Source organism: Crotalus tigris, unplaced genomic scaffold (genome assembly GCF_016545835.1).
Source record: "Crotalus tigris isolate CLP2741 ecotype Arizona unplaced genomic scaffold, ASM1654583v1 scf7180000023720.1715460, whole genome shotgun sequence".
Lineage (NCBI taxonomy): Eukaryota > Metazoa > Chordata > Lepidosauria > Squamata > Viperidae > Crotalus > Crotalus tigris.
The window spans coordinates 190,193-209,466 of record NW_024100139.1 but is presented as its reverse complement, the minus strand read 5'-3'; the positions used below and the strand labels follow the sequence as shown (position 1 = coordinate 209,466).

At 45.1% G+C, this 19,274-nt stretch overlaps 2 protein-coding genes across 3 annotated transcripts in view; one reads left to right on the top strand and one right to left on the bottom strand.

Moving 5' to 3' along the window:
• Positions 1-3,300: 3,300 nt before the first annotated feature.
• POP5 (POP5 homolog, ribonuclease P/MRP subunit) lies at positions 3,301-9,814 on the top strand. The gene is made up of 5 exons (XM_039321187.1): positions 3,301-3,602; positions 5,210-5,352; positions 5,846-5,995; positions 7,719-7,802; positions 9,010-9,814. Exons 1-5 carry the CDS (start codon positions 3,547-3,549, stop codon positions 9,108-9,110), a joined length of 534 nt encoding a protein of 177 aa, XP_039177121.1. The 5' UTR covers positions 3,301-3,546; the 3' UTR covers positions 9,111-9,814.
• A 1,759-nt stretch (positions 9,815-11,573) lies between these two features.
• Positions 11,574-19,274, bottom strand: part of RNF10 (ring finger protein 10) — a 34,363-nt gene continuing 26,662 nt past the window's right edge. Inside the window, exons 12-17 of one of the 2 annotated variants that reach the window (XM_039321096.1) lie at positions 18,343-18,444; positions 16,781-16,918; positions 15,732-15,829; positions 15,428-15,575; positions 14,706-14,867; positions 11,574-12,522 (exon numbers count right to left, since the gene is read on the bottom strand). In XM_039321096.1, coding sequence (XP_039177030.1) covers positions 12,449-12,522; positions 14,706-14,867; positions 15,428-15,575; positions 15,732-15,829; positions 16,781-16,918; positions 18,343-18,444 — 722 coding nt within the window. In that variant the 3' untranslated portion in view covers positions 11,574-12,448. The remainder of the gene's footprint in view (positions 12,523-14,705; positions 14,868-15,427; positions 15,576-15,731; positions 15,830-16,780; positions 16,919-18,342; positions 18,445-19,274) is intronic. The other variant, XM_039321097.1, reaches the window with a different exon arrangement.

Sequence of the window (19,274 nt, the reverse complement as noted above, 5' to 3'; positions counted from 1 at the left end):
CCTTCCCACCTGAGCTCTGCATTACATCTGTTTTGGCCATTTTCTCTCTGACCTTGTCAAATCTAGTCTCTTCTGTTTGCTGGACATGTGGATTTTCTAGCAAGGCATCAACGTGGAAGGGGCTGGTCTGTTTCTCTCCAACAAAGTTAGACAGTCCTTGAGGGGGCAGGATGGTCCAACATCCTAGAAATGTTCTAATCCTTTGACATTTCCAATATTTGAACAAGCTCACCAAGATGAGGATTATGCCCAAGTGGCAGCGTAATATCTTTTGCATTCGTGATGTTCTCCCACAAGTGCTGGCAGGCCAGGATTTGAAGTGTAAATGAGATTTCCAGAGAGCAGAAAATAGAAAGCCACAGTCACATTCATTGTATTCCTTTAATTTCTCCAATTTCCACTGGGTGGAGGGTGGATCTTACAGCAGTGGGGACTGCCAGCGCAGAAAATTTATCAGTAGAAATTTTATCTTCTCTTGTCTCAGGAAAAAAAAAAAGAACACTTGAATAAATTATAGCTATATACACTCTGTGGCCAAAGAATCCTTGTGCTTGTTTTTTAACCTTTTGGAATCATGAACTGAAAAGCCTCAAAATTTTGAGTTTATTAGAAAAAACATTAATTGAATCAGCTGAAGTACAATTCTACAGAAAGATCAATCAGAGAATGTCATTATCTGTCAGTCTTAATCTACTTATCCAGTGGTTTACAATAACATAAATGTGTCTTTCAGACTGATTTTATTTCTTTTAAATTATATACTCCATCTTTCTGCTTACATAACATTCCAGATGGCTATTTAATTTTGAGGCACAATTGCCTCCTAATAATATGCACACTGCTGGAACATTAAAGGCACAAATTGGTATACTCAGTTTAACGCCATATTTACACACATTATTTTGTGCTGTTTAACATTAAAAGCAAAGCAATTCGGAAGGGCGGTAAAGATTTCACCGATGTTTCTTCTTGATTCCACTGCAAAGAAGGGACAGTATAGCATGAAGACGCTTCAGTGTTTCCAACTGCTTTTTCATACCTTAGCACAGTGTTTCCCAAACTTGACAATTTTAAGGCATGTGGACTTCAACTCCCAGAATTCCACAGCCAGCATTGCTGGCTGTGGAATTCTGGGAGTTGAAGTCCTCATGCCTTAAAATTGTCAAGTTTGGGAAACACTGCCTTAGCAGTATCAACTTTCTCCTCAAAGTCCCTCAATAGCAATGCATCAACAAGTAAATCACACACGTGGTAAAGCCTTCAATTTTCCGCCTGCTTTGCCTTGGTCTGTGTCTTTCTTTTGGGCTGCTTCACCTTCCACTACCATCAACTCAGCATTTTAGCTTTACTTTCACAAAATTCACTGTTTCTTTTACATACAACAGTGCTTGCATTGCACTGATTTTTTTTCCCCCAGAACTTGGAAGAAGACAGGATAAGAAGTAATTGCTAAAAGCTCATTAAACTAAGATCCAATAAAATGGAAATAAGATAACCTTTATTGTCATTTTCCTGCATGCACAATGGCACACATTAAAAAGAAATTCCAATGTGGGAGGAGGAATTTCCTGGCAGGGAAGAACAATTAATCAATGGAACAGCTTCAGAAGTTGTGGGTGCTCCATCACTGGAAGTTTTTAAGAAGAAATTGGGCAGCCATTTGTCTGAAATGGTTTCCTGCTTGAGAAGGGGGTTGGACTAGAAGACCTCCAAGGTCCCTTCCAACTCTTGTTATTCTGTGTATAATTATAATTAGCTGAATAAATTACCATAAATTGTGATAAATTGTGGGCACTCCATCACTGGAGGCCATGGTTTTCCCAGTTGCAATGTATGGCTGTGAAAGTTGAACCGTAAAGAAAGGCTGAGCCCCAAAGAATGGAGGCCTTTGAACTCTGGTGCTGGAGAAGACTCCTGCGAGTCCCCTGGACTGCAAGGCGATCAAATCGGTCAGTCCTGGAGGAGATCAACCTTGACTGCTCTTTAGAAGACCAGATCCTGAAGTTGAAACTCAAGTACTTTGGCCACCTAATGAGAAGGAAGGACTCACTGGAGAAGGGCCTAATGCTGGGAAAGATGGAGGGCAAGAGAAGAAGGGGACGACAGAGAAGGAGGTGGCTGGATGGAGTCACTGAAGCAGGAGGCGTGAGCTTCAGTGGACTCCAGAAGATGGTAGAGGACAGGAAGGCCTGGAGGAATGTGGTCCATGGAGTCACAGTGGGTCAGACACAACTTCGCAACTAACAACAACTCTTGCTGAGACTAGAGCAGGGGTAGGCGACCTTGGCAATTTTAGGACTTATGGACTTCAATACCCAGAATTCCTGAGCCAGCCATGCTGAGGGGAAAGGGAGAGGTTTCCAAGCTGAGCCATAGTAGGAATTCTGGGAGTTGAAGTCCACGAGTCATAAAAGAGCCAAGGTTGCCTACCCCTGGACCAGAGGGTTGGACTAGAAGACCTCCAAGGATCCCTTCCAGCCCTGATTCTATATTCATGATTGAGCACTTCAATCTCTTCATAGAATCCTCTTTCCTAGTGACACACATCCTTGCAAGAACCCCAAAATTATCATGGTTTCCAACTTCATTCAGCCCTGGGCTTTCCTGGTGGTCTCTCATCCAAGACTGACCCACTCTACATGTTTAGTGCTGTTACTCTGCTGACAGTTAGCCAAGCCAATCCCAAATCTGCAAGTTAGGATCTGGCTTGGCTGCACCGCCTTCTCGGTGGGGATGAGGGGTATTGTTATCCCAACCATCCTCAGAAGGCTCTTCCTGTCCGCGGAACTATCCGCTGGCGGATTGTGTGTTGAGGTGACAATGGGCATGCCGCTTGCAGACATCCGAGTCTCTTATTTGCATTTATTTACAAAAGGGAGACGTTGCTTCAACGAACTCATCTCCACAGACAGTTTAAAAAAAGCAAAAACTATTCCTAAAAAAGGGCGGGAAAAAAAAAAGCAACGGCTTTTATAGACTCCGTCTTTGTCCTCTCCCCGCCTCTCCCTCTCAAACAGCCAATGAAAGAGCGGGATACATTATAGACAGGGAAGGTAAACCATTTGTGGGAGGGGAAAAAGGAAAGGAGGACGCCTGGCAGCGCTGATTGGTCCCCTGAAGAAAAAAAAAACAGAACGAAAACGAACTTTCCAACGGCAAACGCGATAGAGAAGGCGAGAGAGAGAGAGAAAACCAAAACATCTGCACGTGACTTCAGGGGTGGGGCCAATGGGAAAGCGAGTCTCCTCTTGCCACCGCGCCCCCTTCTCGGTTGATCAGGATACCTCAGATAAACGAAAAAGAGAAGAGTCGTCCTCCGCCCAGAATGGGCCCGCCCGATTTCTCTCTATTCCAGAGCAAAACAAGGGAGTGCAAATGTCCGTAGACGCCCCTGTGAGCTTAAAAATCATGAAAAGTCAAGATTTCTCCAGTGATTCCAGTGAAAGCGGACGAACAGGAAAAAAAAATGCCCGTTCCTTTTCTTATCTCTGTGGTCGAGGGCGCTTCCGCGATAGAGTTGCCGCGGGCTAGAGCGGCCCCACCTGCATGCGGCTCGGCTCTTCTTCCGGAGCGACTGGCGCCATGGTGCGGTTTAAGAACCGGTGAGGCTTCGACGGGCAGCGGGGACGGGCTGGCCGCTTCGCCCGGGAGCTGGGGAAGCGCGACGGCGACGACGGGCAGGCGGCGCCCACGTCCGGCCGAGACAGCGGCTGCCTTCCCACGACGCGTGCAAACGCGGGTCGTGCGGATTGTGCGAATTCTCTTGGCCATCTGGGCCAAGCCGAAGGCCAGGCGGGCACCTCGTGTGAACGCAGCCAGTCCGACCTGAGGCTTGGCAGGGAGTTTCAGGCAGGACTTGGGAAGTAGTGGAAAAGTCCGGGCTGTAGATGCAGAGCTGGGGAGTCGTGGAGAGAAAGAGCGCTTTGCTTTATTGGGATTAATGTTTATATGTGAGGTTTACCCCTGAATTGTATCTGAAGAGGGATGAGAGGGACGAAAGGAGAGGAGAGAGAAAAGAGTAAAAGAGGGGAGAAGGAAGTAGGAAGGTTGGAGGAGAAGTGGGGAGAAAGGGGAGGAGAGTGCTGAAGGAAAGAGAAGAGGAGAGGAAGAAGAAGGAAGTAGGGAAGAGAAGAAAGGGAGAAAGAAAGTAGAGAAGAAGGAGTGTGGATACAGTGAAAGGGGAAATGGGCGAGCAACACCAAAAGTCATGTGTATGTATTTATTTCATTTTATTAAAAGTATCTTACATATGAATGTAAAAAGAATGTATGTTAACATCTGATAAATATCACGGTATATGTATGGGGGAGAGTTTGGAAAAATAAAAAATAATTTAAATATATATATATATCTGAGGGTGTAGGTTTATAGAATAGAATATCTTTTTTGTCATTGTGTAACTCGCAATGAAATTAAGTAGTATAGTATATACATGTATGTAGTTATATGCAGGTATATACAACATGTTGTGTATACTACAGCATGTTTATATTTATGCTGTGTATGTGTACACTTTGAGAGCAGGCAATAGAATTCCATTTTTAATGTGTGCCAGTGTGCGAACTAAAAAAATGACAATAAAAGTTATCTGTTTAACTAATTGATCCTGCTGGAAAAGTGCTTATTTTTGTTTGAACCGTCTGCAAAAGAGTTTGAGGATGGAACTGGATGCATTGGCAAATAAAGCACATTTGGAAAACTTAAGCAGAATACTTTTGTAAAAAAAATTTTTTTTGCTTCTAGGCTTTTAATTATTATGTGTAAAGGAGAGGGTTGTATTTGCTCTGGTTTAGCCACTAAATTCTCTTGTTGCTGTAATGGGAAGCTTTTACTGTTGCAGCTCTGAGATCCCTTTACTGGAAAATAGTATAGAATGTTTCAAATAAATAATTTTGCTGGCCAAATGAAGAAGCCCTGGTCGACTTGATCTCAAAGGTCCCGAATCGGTCCTTGCATGGCTTTAACCTGACAAGGGCAGGAATTGGTGCTACTGTCTGTGGTTATCACTTTCTCAACTATTAAAACATCTGTTTTCATGTGTCTATCTAAGTATAGAAAGAACACAGTGCATGTGTGCGCCTAGGCCACCCTGCTCTTTGTCTGATCTGGAAGTTATGAAGGTCTGCTGCTGCCCAGCTGCATAAAGCTGGTGGTGCACGATGGGTAGCTTTAAGAGTCCTTTCTTTGATCTTCTGCTCTGCTTTTCCAGGTACTTCCTCTGCGAGATCATCTCAGAAGACCCTCGCTGTCGGCAGTTCATTGAGGAGCGCATAGTGCACAGTGCGGTGAAGAATGCAGTTGCAAGAATACATGGAGACTTTGGAGTCGCCTGTTGCTCGATTGCTTTTTCAGGTCTGGTTTCCAGAGTTTTGGTAGTGCACCGTGCAGGTTCTCCTTGACCAGGGCTAGGCAACCTGGGCTCTTTTATGACTCGTGGACTTCAACTCCCAGAATTCCTGAGCCAGCATAGCTGGGAGTTGAAGTCCATGAGTCACAAAAGAGCCAAGGTTGCCTACCCCTGTCCTTGACTAAGGGCTGTGACGGAACCTGTTCATTGCAGTTGTGATGGTTGTAAAATAAGTCATTGTGTCACCGACCTAATTTTATGACTTGCAATGGTTGTTAAACAAGTCACCATGGTCATTGAGCAAATCCGTTGTTTGCTGTGGTTCATTTTTCCTGAGGTTTTTGGCAATGCTGGCTGGGGAATTCTAGGAGTTGAACTCCACAAGTCTTAAAGTTGTCAATTTTGAAAACCCTTGCTGTAAACTAAAGGAAGCACATTTTGCATGCTGCCCAGGTCCCACTATTTCCCCTGACAAGTTTCTCTGGTTTCTCTCTTCAGTAAGATATGTGAATGCCTACACAGGAGTGGTTCTCTTCTGCTGCCGGAAAGATTTTTATCGACTTCTGTGGTCGTCTCTTCCCTTTATTAGTCACTTAGAAAATAGGAGCCAACACTGCCCCTGCTCTTTTAACACCCTTCATGTTGGAGGTAAGCTTTCTCTTGTAAGAGTCTGCATTTAACATATTTTTTTTTAAAAAAACCTCTCCCTTGTGCATTGCAGTAGAAATTGAGAGGAAGTGAGTTTTAGTCCTCCTTTAGGCACAAAGACACCTGGGTGACTTTGGGCCTGCCACACAGACAGACCAGGAAAAGGACAAAGCAAACCAATAAAACTGCAGAGGTTTTACTTGTTCAGCAGCCTCTGGGAATCAGACATGATTGAACAGGAGGGGGGGGGGAATCAAAAGGATAAATATGGGGGGGGGGGAGTTTCCCAACATTACCTCCTTAGATGTAGCCATCTGAGATGGGCATCAGTCTAAGCAACTCAAAAGGATTCTGTGATCTGGATATATTAAATCAATATCAAAAGAGTTTTTTCATAGGCACAAATTGTCCACAAGTGCTGTTAGTGTAGTTGGGGGTCCATCCAGAAATCATGCTGGAAGCTGTTCGGAAAATGTATTTTCTTTTGCACCAGTATTAGGTACAGGTGTACATGACTTAGGGCAACAAGCCAGTCAGTCAATTTCTTTCACAACCAGTGGATCAGTGCTTGGTTGATCTGAAAATAGAGGACCCTGCTTTTGAGAGAAAGCACTAGTTATGCGTACATGTTATTTCTCTGCTAAAATAGAATGCACTTTAAATATTTCTGGATTTCGTAAATAGTAAATACAGTGTTCCAAGTCATCAAATGGCAGCAGAGATAAAGAGCAGTAGTGTTTTGCTGTCCTCTAGTGGTTATCTGGATTGTTGCAGCTTGCATATTGTACTAGCCCAGTGATGGCAAACCTTTTAGAGCAGCGGTTCTCAACCTATGGGTCGCGACCCCATTTGGGGTCGATCGACCATTTTACGGGGGTCGTCAAACAATGCGATCTGCCATTTTCCCCCCTCGGGGCCACGCCGCGCATGGGGGCGCCACCGCGCATGGGGGTGGTGCCATGCATGCACGCCGCGCATGGGGGCGGCCCCCACATGCGTGCCGCACATGGGGGTGGCCCCCCGCATGCGCGCCGCTCATGCGCGGCGCGTTTGTGTGACGGGGGTTGCCGTCACACAAACGTTGAGAAACGCTGTTTTAGAGACTGAGTGCCCAAACTACAACCCCAAACCCACTTATGTATCATCGGGTCCCGGGTGGGCGTGGCCCATTGGGTGGCCGTGGCTGCAGTGGTAACGGCAGACTGGATGGGACTAAAAAGTTCAATCAATCAATTCCAACTTTGCGAGATCTTTTTTTTCCCGCGAGAAGTTGAAATTGACTGATTTAACTTTTTTTTTTTTGCACATGGCGGAGGCCTAAAGCGAAAAGGTTTTATAAAACCCAGCTGAAGGCCTAGGATTGGGGCGACGGTGCACATGCCCACAGAGAGGGCTCTGAGTGCTGCCTCTGGCACCCGTGCCATAGGTTCGCCACCACTGTACTAGCCTAATCTTCAAGAGTCTTTGATGTATAGTCTTCATTTCTTGCTGTTAAAAATGGGCAACAAGAATATCTCATTGTGGTTTACTCTGTTACTTTTTCCATTGTGTCTCCTTCCATATATTTGGTGCCCACAAGATTTTTATTTGACGAATATTTTTGACCTCTCCTGCTACAATCTGTTTCCTGGCTTTTTAAAAAATCCATTACTCTGAGTGAATATTTAGGCTGCAAGTATTTCCTTGCCTGCAGAGTCCTGATGTCTTCCTTCTCTGCTTCTAGCAACAATCCGCACGTGTCAGAAATTCCTCATTCAGTACAACAGGGACCAGCTACTGCTGCTCTTACGGAACTGTACCAGTGAAGGTAATTAATCATAATCTGGAATGTTGGCCTAGCCCTGAGCAAAGTGCTGCAGCCTCTAACTTAGAACAGAATAATAGAGTGGGAAGGGACCTTGGAGGTCATCTAGTCCAACCCTCTCCTTGAGCAGGAGACCCTTTACCACTTGGATAAATGGCTGTCCAATCTCTTCTCGAAAACCTCCAGTGATGGAATTCCCACAACTTAACCTTCCTTTCTAAAAAATCTCTCTGAAACCCAAGTAAGACCTATACGCTTTCAGTAAAATGAGGAATGAGGCAGTGGCAGGCCACAGCTTGATAAATCAGTTCTTTAGAGCTGTGTTGTTTGTAGTGGTTGCTTTAAAAAAAAAAAAAAAAACATGAACTGCAGCCTCCAACCCAGGAATTATGCAGGTCCCTGTTATAGGAAGACAAATCCTTGTATATCTCCTCGATTATATCTCCTGAAAATATATGGACTTCAATTCCAGTTGCCAAGATAGAGAAACACTGTCCTAGCTAGTCTGAGATCAGAATGCCTTTTAAAAAGAGATTGAATCTAACATTACCAAGAATTGGTTACTAATTACCTAATTGCGTAAGCACTGGGGTTCCCTTGGCCTTCTTCCTCCCCCCCCCCCTTTTTGGCTACTTTTTTTTCTTTAAATCAAATCCCCTATATATTTTTCACAAAGAATGACTATCACCCATAAGTACAGTACAGTGGGAGTACTGAAAACCTGTGCAGAATACCAGCTTCCTGGAAGTCTGAACTTGCTTCTTCTAATTTCTAATTCCTAATGGTCAAAAAGTGAAATCTGGATGGTGTATGAATAGTCAAAGCCATGGTAAAGCAAAAGGTGGGTGGTAGCCATTTGCTGTTGCTCCAGATGCTTGAACTCAAGACCAACAGGGTTAGATAATCAAGAACGGCCATTCGTTGGGTGGGGAATTCTGGGTGCTGCAGTCCCAGTTGGGGGAAGTATTTCTCAACCTTGGTTAACTGTAAGACTTCAGCTTCCAGACTTCCTCGGCCAGCAGAAAGTGAGTGGCTAGGGAATTCTGGGATTTGAAGTCCACAAGACTTGTTGAAGTTGCCAGGATTGAAAAACACTAGAGACACCCCATTGCCATTACTTCAACTGAATGAGGGCCACTGGAAGAGGGTGAGGCCTTTATTAACATGCCAGTGAGGGTGTCTTGCAAATTCCTTTCACCTGTTTTAACAGCTGATAGAGAAGCTATCCGGAAGTCGGTCCAGAGCTGTGCGCTTGTGGGAGTGGAGCAGTTCCAGAGCAAAGATGAAGAGAGTGAGGAGAACACGGACTGAATCACATCACCCCTGAAGTGCTTAGGCAAGGAGAAGGATTGTGTGCTTCTCATGGGCAAAGATCAGCACTTTCCCCCCCCCCCTTCTATTTTTATTTTTACACATCTGTTTATAAAACTAGCTGAAGCTGTGTGTATCCGCCAAGGGCCTCTGCTCCTGTTTGCTCAAGGGCAGAGGAGGGGAGGGAAGCTTTTTGACCCATAGGAAAACCACAAAGAGCTGGACACTGGTTGGAAATTATGGTGCAGCATGATGCCTGTTTTCTAAGCGTGGCTTTAGTGCATTTCCTAGAAAACTAAGACCATGAATTCACACGGGGTCCACTGGTGGATTTGCAGAGTGCAGTTCGCAAGTCTGCAAAGATGGCAGCCTGAGCAGCAAGTAGGCGTGGTTGGCAGCACCCAACAGCCCACAGAGCAGGCAAAATGGTGTCCTTCCATCTCAGATAGGAACAGCAAAAGGCTACCCAAGTGAAACCCAGTTGACGAGCAGTAGCAAATCTAGAAGATTGTTTGGGATGTAATTAGCAACAGTTAACAAGATCTGAATTTGGAAGATGCGCACGTTCTTGGTACATTTTCCTTTTTTGAATCATTCTGATAATTTCATATTGTAGTTAGGTTTATTATGTTGAAGGCATACCATTAATGGAGACTAGAGTACTGTTCTAAGGGGCTAAACAATGAAATAAAAAACCAAAATTTCATGAGTGTATTATTTTCAAGGGTGTGTGTGTGTGTGTGTGTGTATGTGTTGGTGGATGAAGTGAGCCATCCAGACACTCAGGATCAGAGGGCTGTTTAAGGACCCACCCCACTTTGCATCTTAAGAAGACAGAACTCTTGGAATATTTCTTCCAACAGACACCCTTTATTAAGAGAAAATGGTTGCAGGCGTTCTAGACAGGACCTGGGGCCCAAGCCCTACGGTTCAAGGTTTTAAGGGGTCCCCAGCAGCCCCACCCTACCATCTTTCCAGTGACAATCCCAGGTCTTACATTCCGCGGGCGGGAGACTTCAGAGGGGAGTAGATGAAAGCTGATGGCCCCATTGTTATGCTTTAGTCCTTTTGGTGGTATCCACATTCAATCCCTTTGAAGTTGTACTGAAGGAAGTGAGGGCCATAAAGCCCCTTTGTTCACACCCCTTCCCCTTCATTGGATGACAGAATCCAGAGAGGGCAGAAATGGGGTTTTCCATAGTCGATAACGAGATATGAAACATAATTGGATTCTGACAAGGGCATTCAAATGTGTATGTATCTATCATGCCTCTGTTTATACAACCCAGGATTGTATTGGCTGTTTTTGGTTGCTGCTGCACACAGCTGGCTCATGGTCAAGTGATCGTCCACTTGGACTCCAAGGTCCCTCTCACAGTTACTGTTTTTGAGCCAAGTTTGAGCTTTTGGGGGCATGGCGTGTCATATATATACGGACAGCGTGGTCTGTGAATCTTGGATTTAGCACACAGAAAGTCATTAGACATCCTGCTGGCTGAAGTACTAATAGTTGTACTATTTTGTATCTGAAGCCAAAGCAGCATCTACAGGGAGCCCTAGACCATTCATTTAATAAAGGTTCAAAACTTATAACGGCCTCGAAAAAGTGACGTAATGGCCCATCCCATCCTTGAAGTTACGTCACGTGACCCTCGTCATGAGATGAGAAGCTGGGTGCTTGGCAGCCAACTTCATCTGTGATTGTTGCAGGAGTCTTGCAGTCACACGATCGTGACCCGAGACCTTCCCAATCGTCTTCTGACAAGTCAAGTGAATCAAGAGAAACCAGGTTTACTTAAGTGCACGATTCACTTAATGACGTGACTCACTTAGCAATTGCGGTCATAATTTATTCATTAAACTTCTATGCCACCCATCTTCTCCAAAGATGACTCTAGGCAGCTTACAATCAATAAAAACAAGATAAACCGTTAGGACAGTATTAACACTAAAACTGATTTAAAAATCGACAAAAAAGGAAGGAGGGGAGCAAGGTACACACTGAGAGGAAGGGGGGTGTCTTAGCTTAAGAACCAGAGTAAAACTGGTTATAAAATTGGACTCAGTCCCCTGGTGACTCACTTAACTACTATACTGCTTAGTGACTGAAATTGGTCAAGTCGAGGGCCACTGGTATTAACCAAAAACAAGTTTCTACAATCCCACCATATACCGAGGGAAGATTCTCAGGGAGGAACATATACAGTCTTTCAGGTATGATTTAAGAAAGGTTATTCCAGGCATCTACTACTAAAAGAGATCACACAGATCATTGGTCTGTTAGTCTTAAGTTGCTGCCTGATGCGTTACTGGTTTGGTCTGCAACGGAGTAACAAAGCCACAGCTTCCTGTTCTGGAAGATCAGCTACATGTTTTTCACCCGGGTAATGTCTGATCATAACGAAGCAAACTGATTGCAAAGGAGTCTGACTCAATCAAAAATAGAACGAGGGGAAAAAGAAAAAAGAAACCCTTGTGCATATGGTTTATTGCAACTATTTACCTTTGCTGGTAGATTACACTGAATTTTATCATAGTCAATGGAAATGACACTTTAGTACGAATTTAATTTCAGATCAAGCCAAAAGCAACGCGGGAGGAGAGCTTTTCTCAAAACAGAAGAAACGAAAGTGGGGAAAGAACACACGTACTCCTATCCAACTGGATTTGGGCACCCAGCAAATGCCAGGCTCCTCTGGGTTGCCCCTTCTGTGCAAAGCGAAATGCTGCTCCCCATCCCTCCCCCCCCCCAGGAATTAGCACCTTCACCCCAAAAGCAGCCACTGCACACGGATTGACCAGGGTAGCTTTCATCCAACAAAACGTCTGCACACACCGGTCTTGGCAGAAAGACAAAGAATAGCAAGGGGAGGCAGGAACTGAGTTGCGTGCACCACCACCTACTGCTCATCCAAATGCTAAGTAAGTGGGCACAGCAAGTATTGGTTGGTGTCTTCCCCATGTCCAGCAACTTGGTTGCGCTTAGCCCACTGCAGCCCCAGGCTGATTGCACTCAACCCCTCACCCAAATGGCAAAAGCAGCTGTGCACCCTCCACCCAGATGTTGTACTTCCACAGCCCAACGGCAAGCCAGGTAAACAGCCTGGCATATAACACACATCCTTTTGGCCAGGGGTGTGTGTTGCAATACTTCAGTTTGGTATCAACAAGCAACCAACATATGCCCATTTTTAATCATCCCTAGCCCTCTCCTCCGCCCCCCCCCCCGCTTCTCAGAAACAGATTGTGTCCCGACTAAAATAATTTATCTATAGCAGCAAAAACACAAAAGCAAACCAAATAAATCAAAAGGAGGAAGAATTTGCCCATTAATAAAATCACTTTGTGTGAACCACTGAAGTACTGAACAGGAGTTTTTGCTTCTGCTTCTTTTTCTTGCCTCGCTTTTCCTCTGCAAAAAAAAAAGAAAAGAAAAACAGCCATCAGGGCCTTTCGGGGCAATTTTCATTTGTGCAACTTTCATTTCATTTGCTGAACTATTTGCAAGGGGAGGGTAGCCCTAACTGGGGAGGAATCTCCTCTCAAGCCTGGCGGCAGTGCTGACCGGTGCCCCGTCTGTCCCCAAGCCAACATTCCTAGGCAGCTGTGCTTGAGGAGCAAAGAAGCTGCAGCTTCTGCCATATCTGCCTACGGTGTGATGCATAACAATTTTATTTTGTTAAAAAATCCACTCTTGCCAGCAGACATGTAGAGTTGGCTAAATATTATTTCCTGGCACTTTTTTTTTTAAAAAAAAATATTTATTTAGTAGTAGTAGTAGTAGTAGTAAAGTTGGAAGGGACCTTGGAGGTCATCTAGTCCAACCCCCTGCTCAGGCGGGAAACCCTACACCATTTCGGACAAATGGCTATCCAGTCTCTTCTTAAAAACTTCCAATGTTGGAGCATTTACTGCTTCTGGAGGCAGGTTGTTCCACTGGTTAATTGTTCTAACTGTCAGGAAGTTTCTCCTTAGTTCTAGGTTGCTTCTCTCCTTGATGAGTTTCCACCCGTTGCTTCTTGTCCTGCCTTCAGGTGCTTTGGAAAATAGCTTAATTCCCTCGTCTTTATGGCAGCCCCTGAGATATTGGAATACTGCTATCATGTCCCCCCTTGTCCTTCTCTTCGTTAAACTAGACATACCCAATTCTAGCAACCGTTCCTTATATGTTTTAGCCTCCAGTCCCCTAATCATCTTTGTTGCTCTTCTCTGCCCTCTTTCTAGAGTCTCAACATCTTTTTTACATCATGGTAACCAAAACTGGATACAGTATTCCAAGTGTGGCTTTACCAAGGCATTGTAGAGTGGCATTAATACTTCACGTGATCTTGATTCTATCCCTCTGTTAATGCAGCATTTGTTGATTGGTTGATTGATTGGTTTAATGTACTGCCCAAGGCAGCTTACAACTCATGATCTCAGCGAGACTAGTGCAAGTTGGCATTATCACCCCATCTAAAAAGATTATGACTCGTACACTGTACGGGTAACCCTCGACTTCCATTTAGGGATCGTTCAAAGTTTCAACAGCACTGAAAAACGTGGCTTGACCATTTTTCGCCCTTAACGGCCATTTCAGCACGACCACAGTCATGTGATCAAAATTCAGATACTTGGCACCGTAACATACGACGGTCGCAGCGTCCCGGGGGTCATGTAAGAAATCCCCCTTTGCAACTGTTTGACAAGCAAAGTCCACGGGGAAGCCAGATTCACTTAACAACTGTGGCAAGAAAAGTCGTAAAATGGAGCAAAACTCACTCAACAAATATCTCACTTAGCAACAGAAAGTTCGGGCTCAACTGTGGTCATAAGTGGCAAATAGATGGGGAAGAAATGGAGGTCGTGACAGATTTTATCTTCCTGGGCTCCAAGATCACCTCAGATGGGGACTACAGACAAGAAATTAAAAGACGCTTGCTCCTGGGGAGGAAAGCTATGGCAAATCTAGACAGCATACTAAAAAACAGAGACATCACCCTGCCAACAAAAGTGCAAATAGTCAAGGCCATGGTTTTCCCAGTTGCAATATATGGCTGTGAAAGTTGGACCGTAAAGAAAGGCTGAGCGCCAAAGAATGGAGGCCTTTGAACTCTGGTGCTGGAGAAGACTCCTGCGAGTCCCCTGGACTGCAAGGCGATCAAACCGGTCAGTCCTGGAGGAGATCAACCCCGACTGCTCTTTAGAAGGCCAGATCCTGAAGTTGAAACTCAAGTTCTTTGGCCACCTAATGAGAAGGAAGGACTCCCTGGAGAAGGGCCTAATGCTGGGAAAATTGAGGACAATAGAAGAAGGGGACAACAGAGAATGAGGTGGCTGGATGGAGTCACTGACGCAGTAGGCATGAGCTTAAATGGACTCCAGAGGATGGTAGAGGACAGGAAGGCCTGGAGGAACATTGTCCATGGGGTCGCGATGGGTCAGACACAACTTCGCAATTAACAACAGCAACACTTGTATTAAGCTGGAGAAATTTAAGACAGGAATGACCACGATGGGGCAAATGTCCTGGGGATGACTAAAGAAACGGGTAGCCCAGCTGCACCTGCATTTGCACAGAATTAAGGGCTAACAACGCCCTTTTCCTTGACTTACCTAAGAGGTGGTCAGAAGTGGACGGTGTGTCCAGTTTGAGGAAGGCTGCCTCGATAGCTTTACTGAACGAGTTCTGGAAACTAGGCACAGGCACACGGTCCGAGCTGTCACTCTCCGCATCGCTGTCTCCTGGAGCCGGAGGTGCCCCAGTGGGGGTCTCTTCTGAAAAATGAGTGGGGGTCTCTTCTGAAAAATGTGGCTTTGAGATTCCTGGAAAGGCTAAACAGGCTCTCACCATCATCACGAGCTCTTCTCGGGTGGCTCTCCCTTTGTCAGGAAAAGATTGAGGCCTTGGGCCTTCCAGGTGGTCATGGGTTAAAATGTACAACTCATCTGAATATTACAAGAGTGCTTTAGGGCTTTCCTTGGCTCATTTTACGCTTAATCTTATTGACAGAGGCTCACTTTTAGTGCATTTCATCACTGTTGTTGGCCATTTCAAATGTGAGGCCCAAGGAAGATAGGATCATCAACTGAGACCTTCACCGCACGATTATTTAGAAAGGACTACTGTAAAAAACTGCTGAATATAAACAGCAGCTCCCTCACATTGATGATCTTACTAGATGATGAAACATCTTTGGGCAAATGAACCACCACCAGGAGTAGGCAACCTCGACTCTTTTATGATCATGGACTTCAATTCCCAGAATTCTAGAATCAGCATAAAAGAGCCGAGGTTGCCTATCCCTGGACTAGCCCAACAGAATAATCCCGCTTACCTTTCTTCTTTGGCTGAGAACCATTCCACAGTTCTGGTTTGGCTTTTCCAGCCCTCAGCATCTGAAAAGTTGCAAGATGGGACTCAGAAACCAGATTATTCGCCTCACATGCTGACTTTTTATTGATTTGGGAGTCAAGCTGGATCATCTGTTTACCAAGTGATTACCAATAAAACGGCTTGTAACAAATGAGAAAGGGAATAGCAATTTCTACAATTCAGATTTATTCAGCAGTGGAGGCCAAGTTCAGGCTCAACTTCTGCTCTCCAGAAAATGAGAAGGTCTTGCAAACAGCCGCACCCACCTGGGCAAATGAGGGGAAGGCAGGGTCCTCCTCCAGGCTTCCAATAAGGAACGGGGGACTGCCAAGGCTGGAAGAGGACAGCGGAGTCAGCAAGGACTCTGGAAGACACAAAGCCAAATATTGAGTATGAGAATGAAGACTCGTTACTAAAGAGGCAGGGAACGTAAGTTACAGGCTTTTGATACTGTGCCCCCCAAATTCCACTTTTATTACTGTATTAACCCTCGTTTTTCAGACATGGGCATCCTGTAATTGATTTTCAGTTCTCTTAGAGTTCCAGCTTGCAAACGTCTATCGCTGTCAAAATCCAATTAGATTTCATCTCTAGTGATCGACTATGGAAAACCCCATTTCTGCCCTCTCTGGATTCTGTCATACGATGAAGGGGAAGGGGGGTGAACAAAGGGGCTTTATGGCCCTCACTTCCTTTGGTACAACTTCAAAGGGACTGAATGTGGGTACCACCAAAAGGACTAAACATAATAATGGTGCCATCAGCTTTCATCTACTCCTCTCTGAAGTCTCCCTTCCACCAGCAGTGAGGAAAAAGGGGTGAAAATGTAACGCCTGGGATTGTCGCAGGAAAGATGGTGGGGTGGGGCTACTGGGGCCCCTTAAAACCTTGAACCGTAGGGCTTGGGCCCCAGGTCCTATCTAGCACGCCTGCAACCATTTTCCCTTAATAAAGGATGCCTGTTGGAAGAAATATTCCAAGAGTTCTGTCTTCTTAAGGTGCAAAGTGGGGTGGGTCCTTACAATCGCTTTGCTTTTGGAAGCATCTGGCAGGCCTGCAGCTGCATTACGATCCCCCTGGACTGAGTTATGCAAATGTTAAGTGTCACCACTGACTGGTGCAGGAAACGGAATTGAATAAGCCTTTACACAAGTGTTTCTCAACCACAGCAAGTGTAAGATGTGTGGACTTCAACTCCTAGCATGCTGGCTGGAGAATTCTGGAAGCTGAAGTCTGCACATCTTCCAGCTGCCAAGGTCCAGAAATGCTGCTTTAGAAGACGCTGCTGATGGCTGACGTTGCTTTGGCTGCTCACCTGACTGGGAAGTGGGACTTCCTCCAACACAAGCTGGCAGCAGGTGACTCTCATCCTCAGGACCAGCAGGCTCTCCGGAGCCAGCGCTGAAGGCCGGAAACTGCTGCAGGTTCTCTAACGCAATCCGGACCTCTGGATCTAGACGTAAAAGCAGAAGTTGCACTTCCATAGCGAACTCAATAGTTTTCTCTTCAAGTACCCTGGTCAACTGAAGTTAGGCTCCTTCCTTTTCTTCCCAGGAGCACTGTGGCTTCTCTACTTGGTTTGTTCCATTTTTGCACTAGGCAAGCAAACTTTGCCAAAGTATGGTGCAAATGATCCCTTACTACAGACTTTGCTTCCCATCTCTGCCAAACTAGGCCTAGACGTGCGCCTTTCCCCCTTCCATTCAATTGTGTCTGATTGGACAAGCACCCTGCAGTTTTCTTGGCAAGGTTTTCACAAGTGGTTTGCCACTGCCTCCTTCCCAGGGAAGGGAGAATGTGCCTAGACACTTGGCTTTGTGCCCATGGCAGGATTAGAACACACAGTCTTCCTGAGGTAGCTGGATGCCTTCGCCACTACACCCAACTGGCTGACTCTGCCTGCATACTGGGTAATAAAAGACACACAGATGTACTGGCGTATGGTCTGGGATTGGGCAATAGAAATGACTAGGCAAAACATTCAATACAAACCGGAGACATTACTATTAGGAATACTAGAGAAAAATGTAAATAAAGAGGACACATATTTAATTATCCTTGTGGTCACAGCAGCAAGGATACTATTTGCTCAAAAGTGGAAAGCAATGGAAGTACTGAATGGGGAAGCACTAATAAAGAAAATTATGTACTGCGCAGAACTAGGTAGGATAACTAAAAGATTAAAAAATCAGGAAGAAACAGAATTTTATCGAATATGGAATAAATTTTATAGATGGAGGGAAAAAAATGGAGGTCACAGTAAAGAGATAAACTGAGATAGAGACTAGAAATGTTTAGGGGACTGGAGGCTAAAACATATAAGGAATGGTTGCTAGAATTGGGTATGTCTAGTTTAACGAAGAGAAGGACGAGGGGGGACATGAGAGCAGTATTCCAATATCTCAGGGGCTGCCATAAAGAAGAGGGAATTAAGCTATTCTCCAAAGCACCTGAAGGCAGGACAAGAAGCAACGGGTGGAAATTAATCAAGGAGAGAAGCAACCTAGAACTAAGGAGAAACTTCCTGACAGTGAGAACAATTAATCAGTGGAACAGCCTGCCTCCAGAAGCAGTAAATGTTCCAACACTGGAAGTTTTTAAGAAGAGACTGGACAGCCCTTTGTCCGAAATGGTGTAGGGTTTCCTGCCTGAGCAGGGGGTTGGACTCGATGACCTCCAAGGTCCCTTCCAACTTTACTACTATTCGTTGTATATAAGTATATTATATGTAATTCATGTACAATATGGACTGAGATGTCAGTCAAAGACGATTTACCATGTTCAATGTTTTTAATCCTTTTTTTTTCTTTGTACTTAATAATTTTTTTTTTAAACAAAAAGACACACAGATGAGCTGTGCTCAGGACCGCCACTCACATTTGCCCTGCTTCTTGTTTTCCTCCATCTCAATTCTGCGTTCCCGACGTCGTTCATCGCGCGCTTTCTTCTGCCTAAGCCGCTTTCGTTTTTCAATGTCATCTGGGGGCCATTGGAAGAGAGTCTGGGTGAGGTGGGCTACTGTGGGCAACCAAATCTCCCGTTCAGGTTCCTCTCCCCTATCCCTCAGAAGCCCAATCCAGCGCCCGGACTTCAGATTTCACTGACTACTGAAGTCATTCATGGATCCAGTCTCTCATTTCCAAATTCAATACTTCCATTAACTGCCTTTCTTTTTTCAGCCCAAATCTCAAATACTAGGTGTAACGCTAGGGATGGTGCTCCTCGATACACCCACGTTACACCTATCCTCCGTGAGCTGCACTGGTTGCCTATTGGTCTCCGGGTCCAATTCAAGGTGTTGGTCATTACCTTTAAAGCCCTATATGGCTCAGGGCCAGGCTATTTGCGAGACCGCCTACTACCTCATAGTTCCCTACGTCCGGTTAGATCCCACAGGCTGGGCCTCCTTCGGGCCCCGTCGGCCAAGCAGTGCCATTGGGCGGGGCCGCGGAGGAAGGCCTTCTCTGTGATGGCGCCCACGCTTTGGAATCAGCTCCCCCCGGAGATTAGGACCGCTCCCACCGTTGGTCTTCCATAAGCTACTTAAGACCTGGCTTTTCCGGCAGGCCTGGGGTTTATAAAACCTTACCCCTGGATGATTGTTTGTGTATTGTTGTTTTGTTATGTTTTATGTTTTTTTTTTATTGTTAGCCGCCCAGAGTCCTTCGGGAGTGGGGCAGCTTATAAATTTTAAAAATAAATAAATACTAGATTTGGGCTAAAAACATTCAGAAAAACAAGCAGAACATTCGTTTTTCCTCACTGGTTTAATTTAAAAATGAGAGGATATGTTGTCTAAGCTGTTTTTT

What these genes read in the sequence shown, in the direction of transcription:
- POP5 (XM_039321187.1), top strand. Translation starts at nt 3,547, where the DNA reads ATGCGGCTCGGCTCTTCTTCCGGAGCGACTGGCGCCATGGTGCGGTTT. An exon ending in ATGGTGCGGTTTAAGAACCG is followed by an intron (nt 3,603 to 5,209) that starts GTGAGGCTTCGA and finishes CTGCTTTTCCAG; the next exon opens with GTACTTCCTCTGCGAGATCA. An exon ending in TAACACCCTTCATGTTGGAG is followed by an intron (nt 5,996 to 7,718) that starts GTAAGCTTTCTC and finishes CTCTGCTTCTAG; the next exon opens with CAACAATCCGCACGTGTCAG.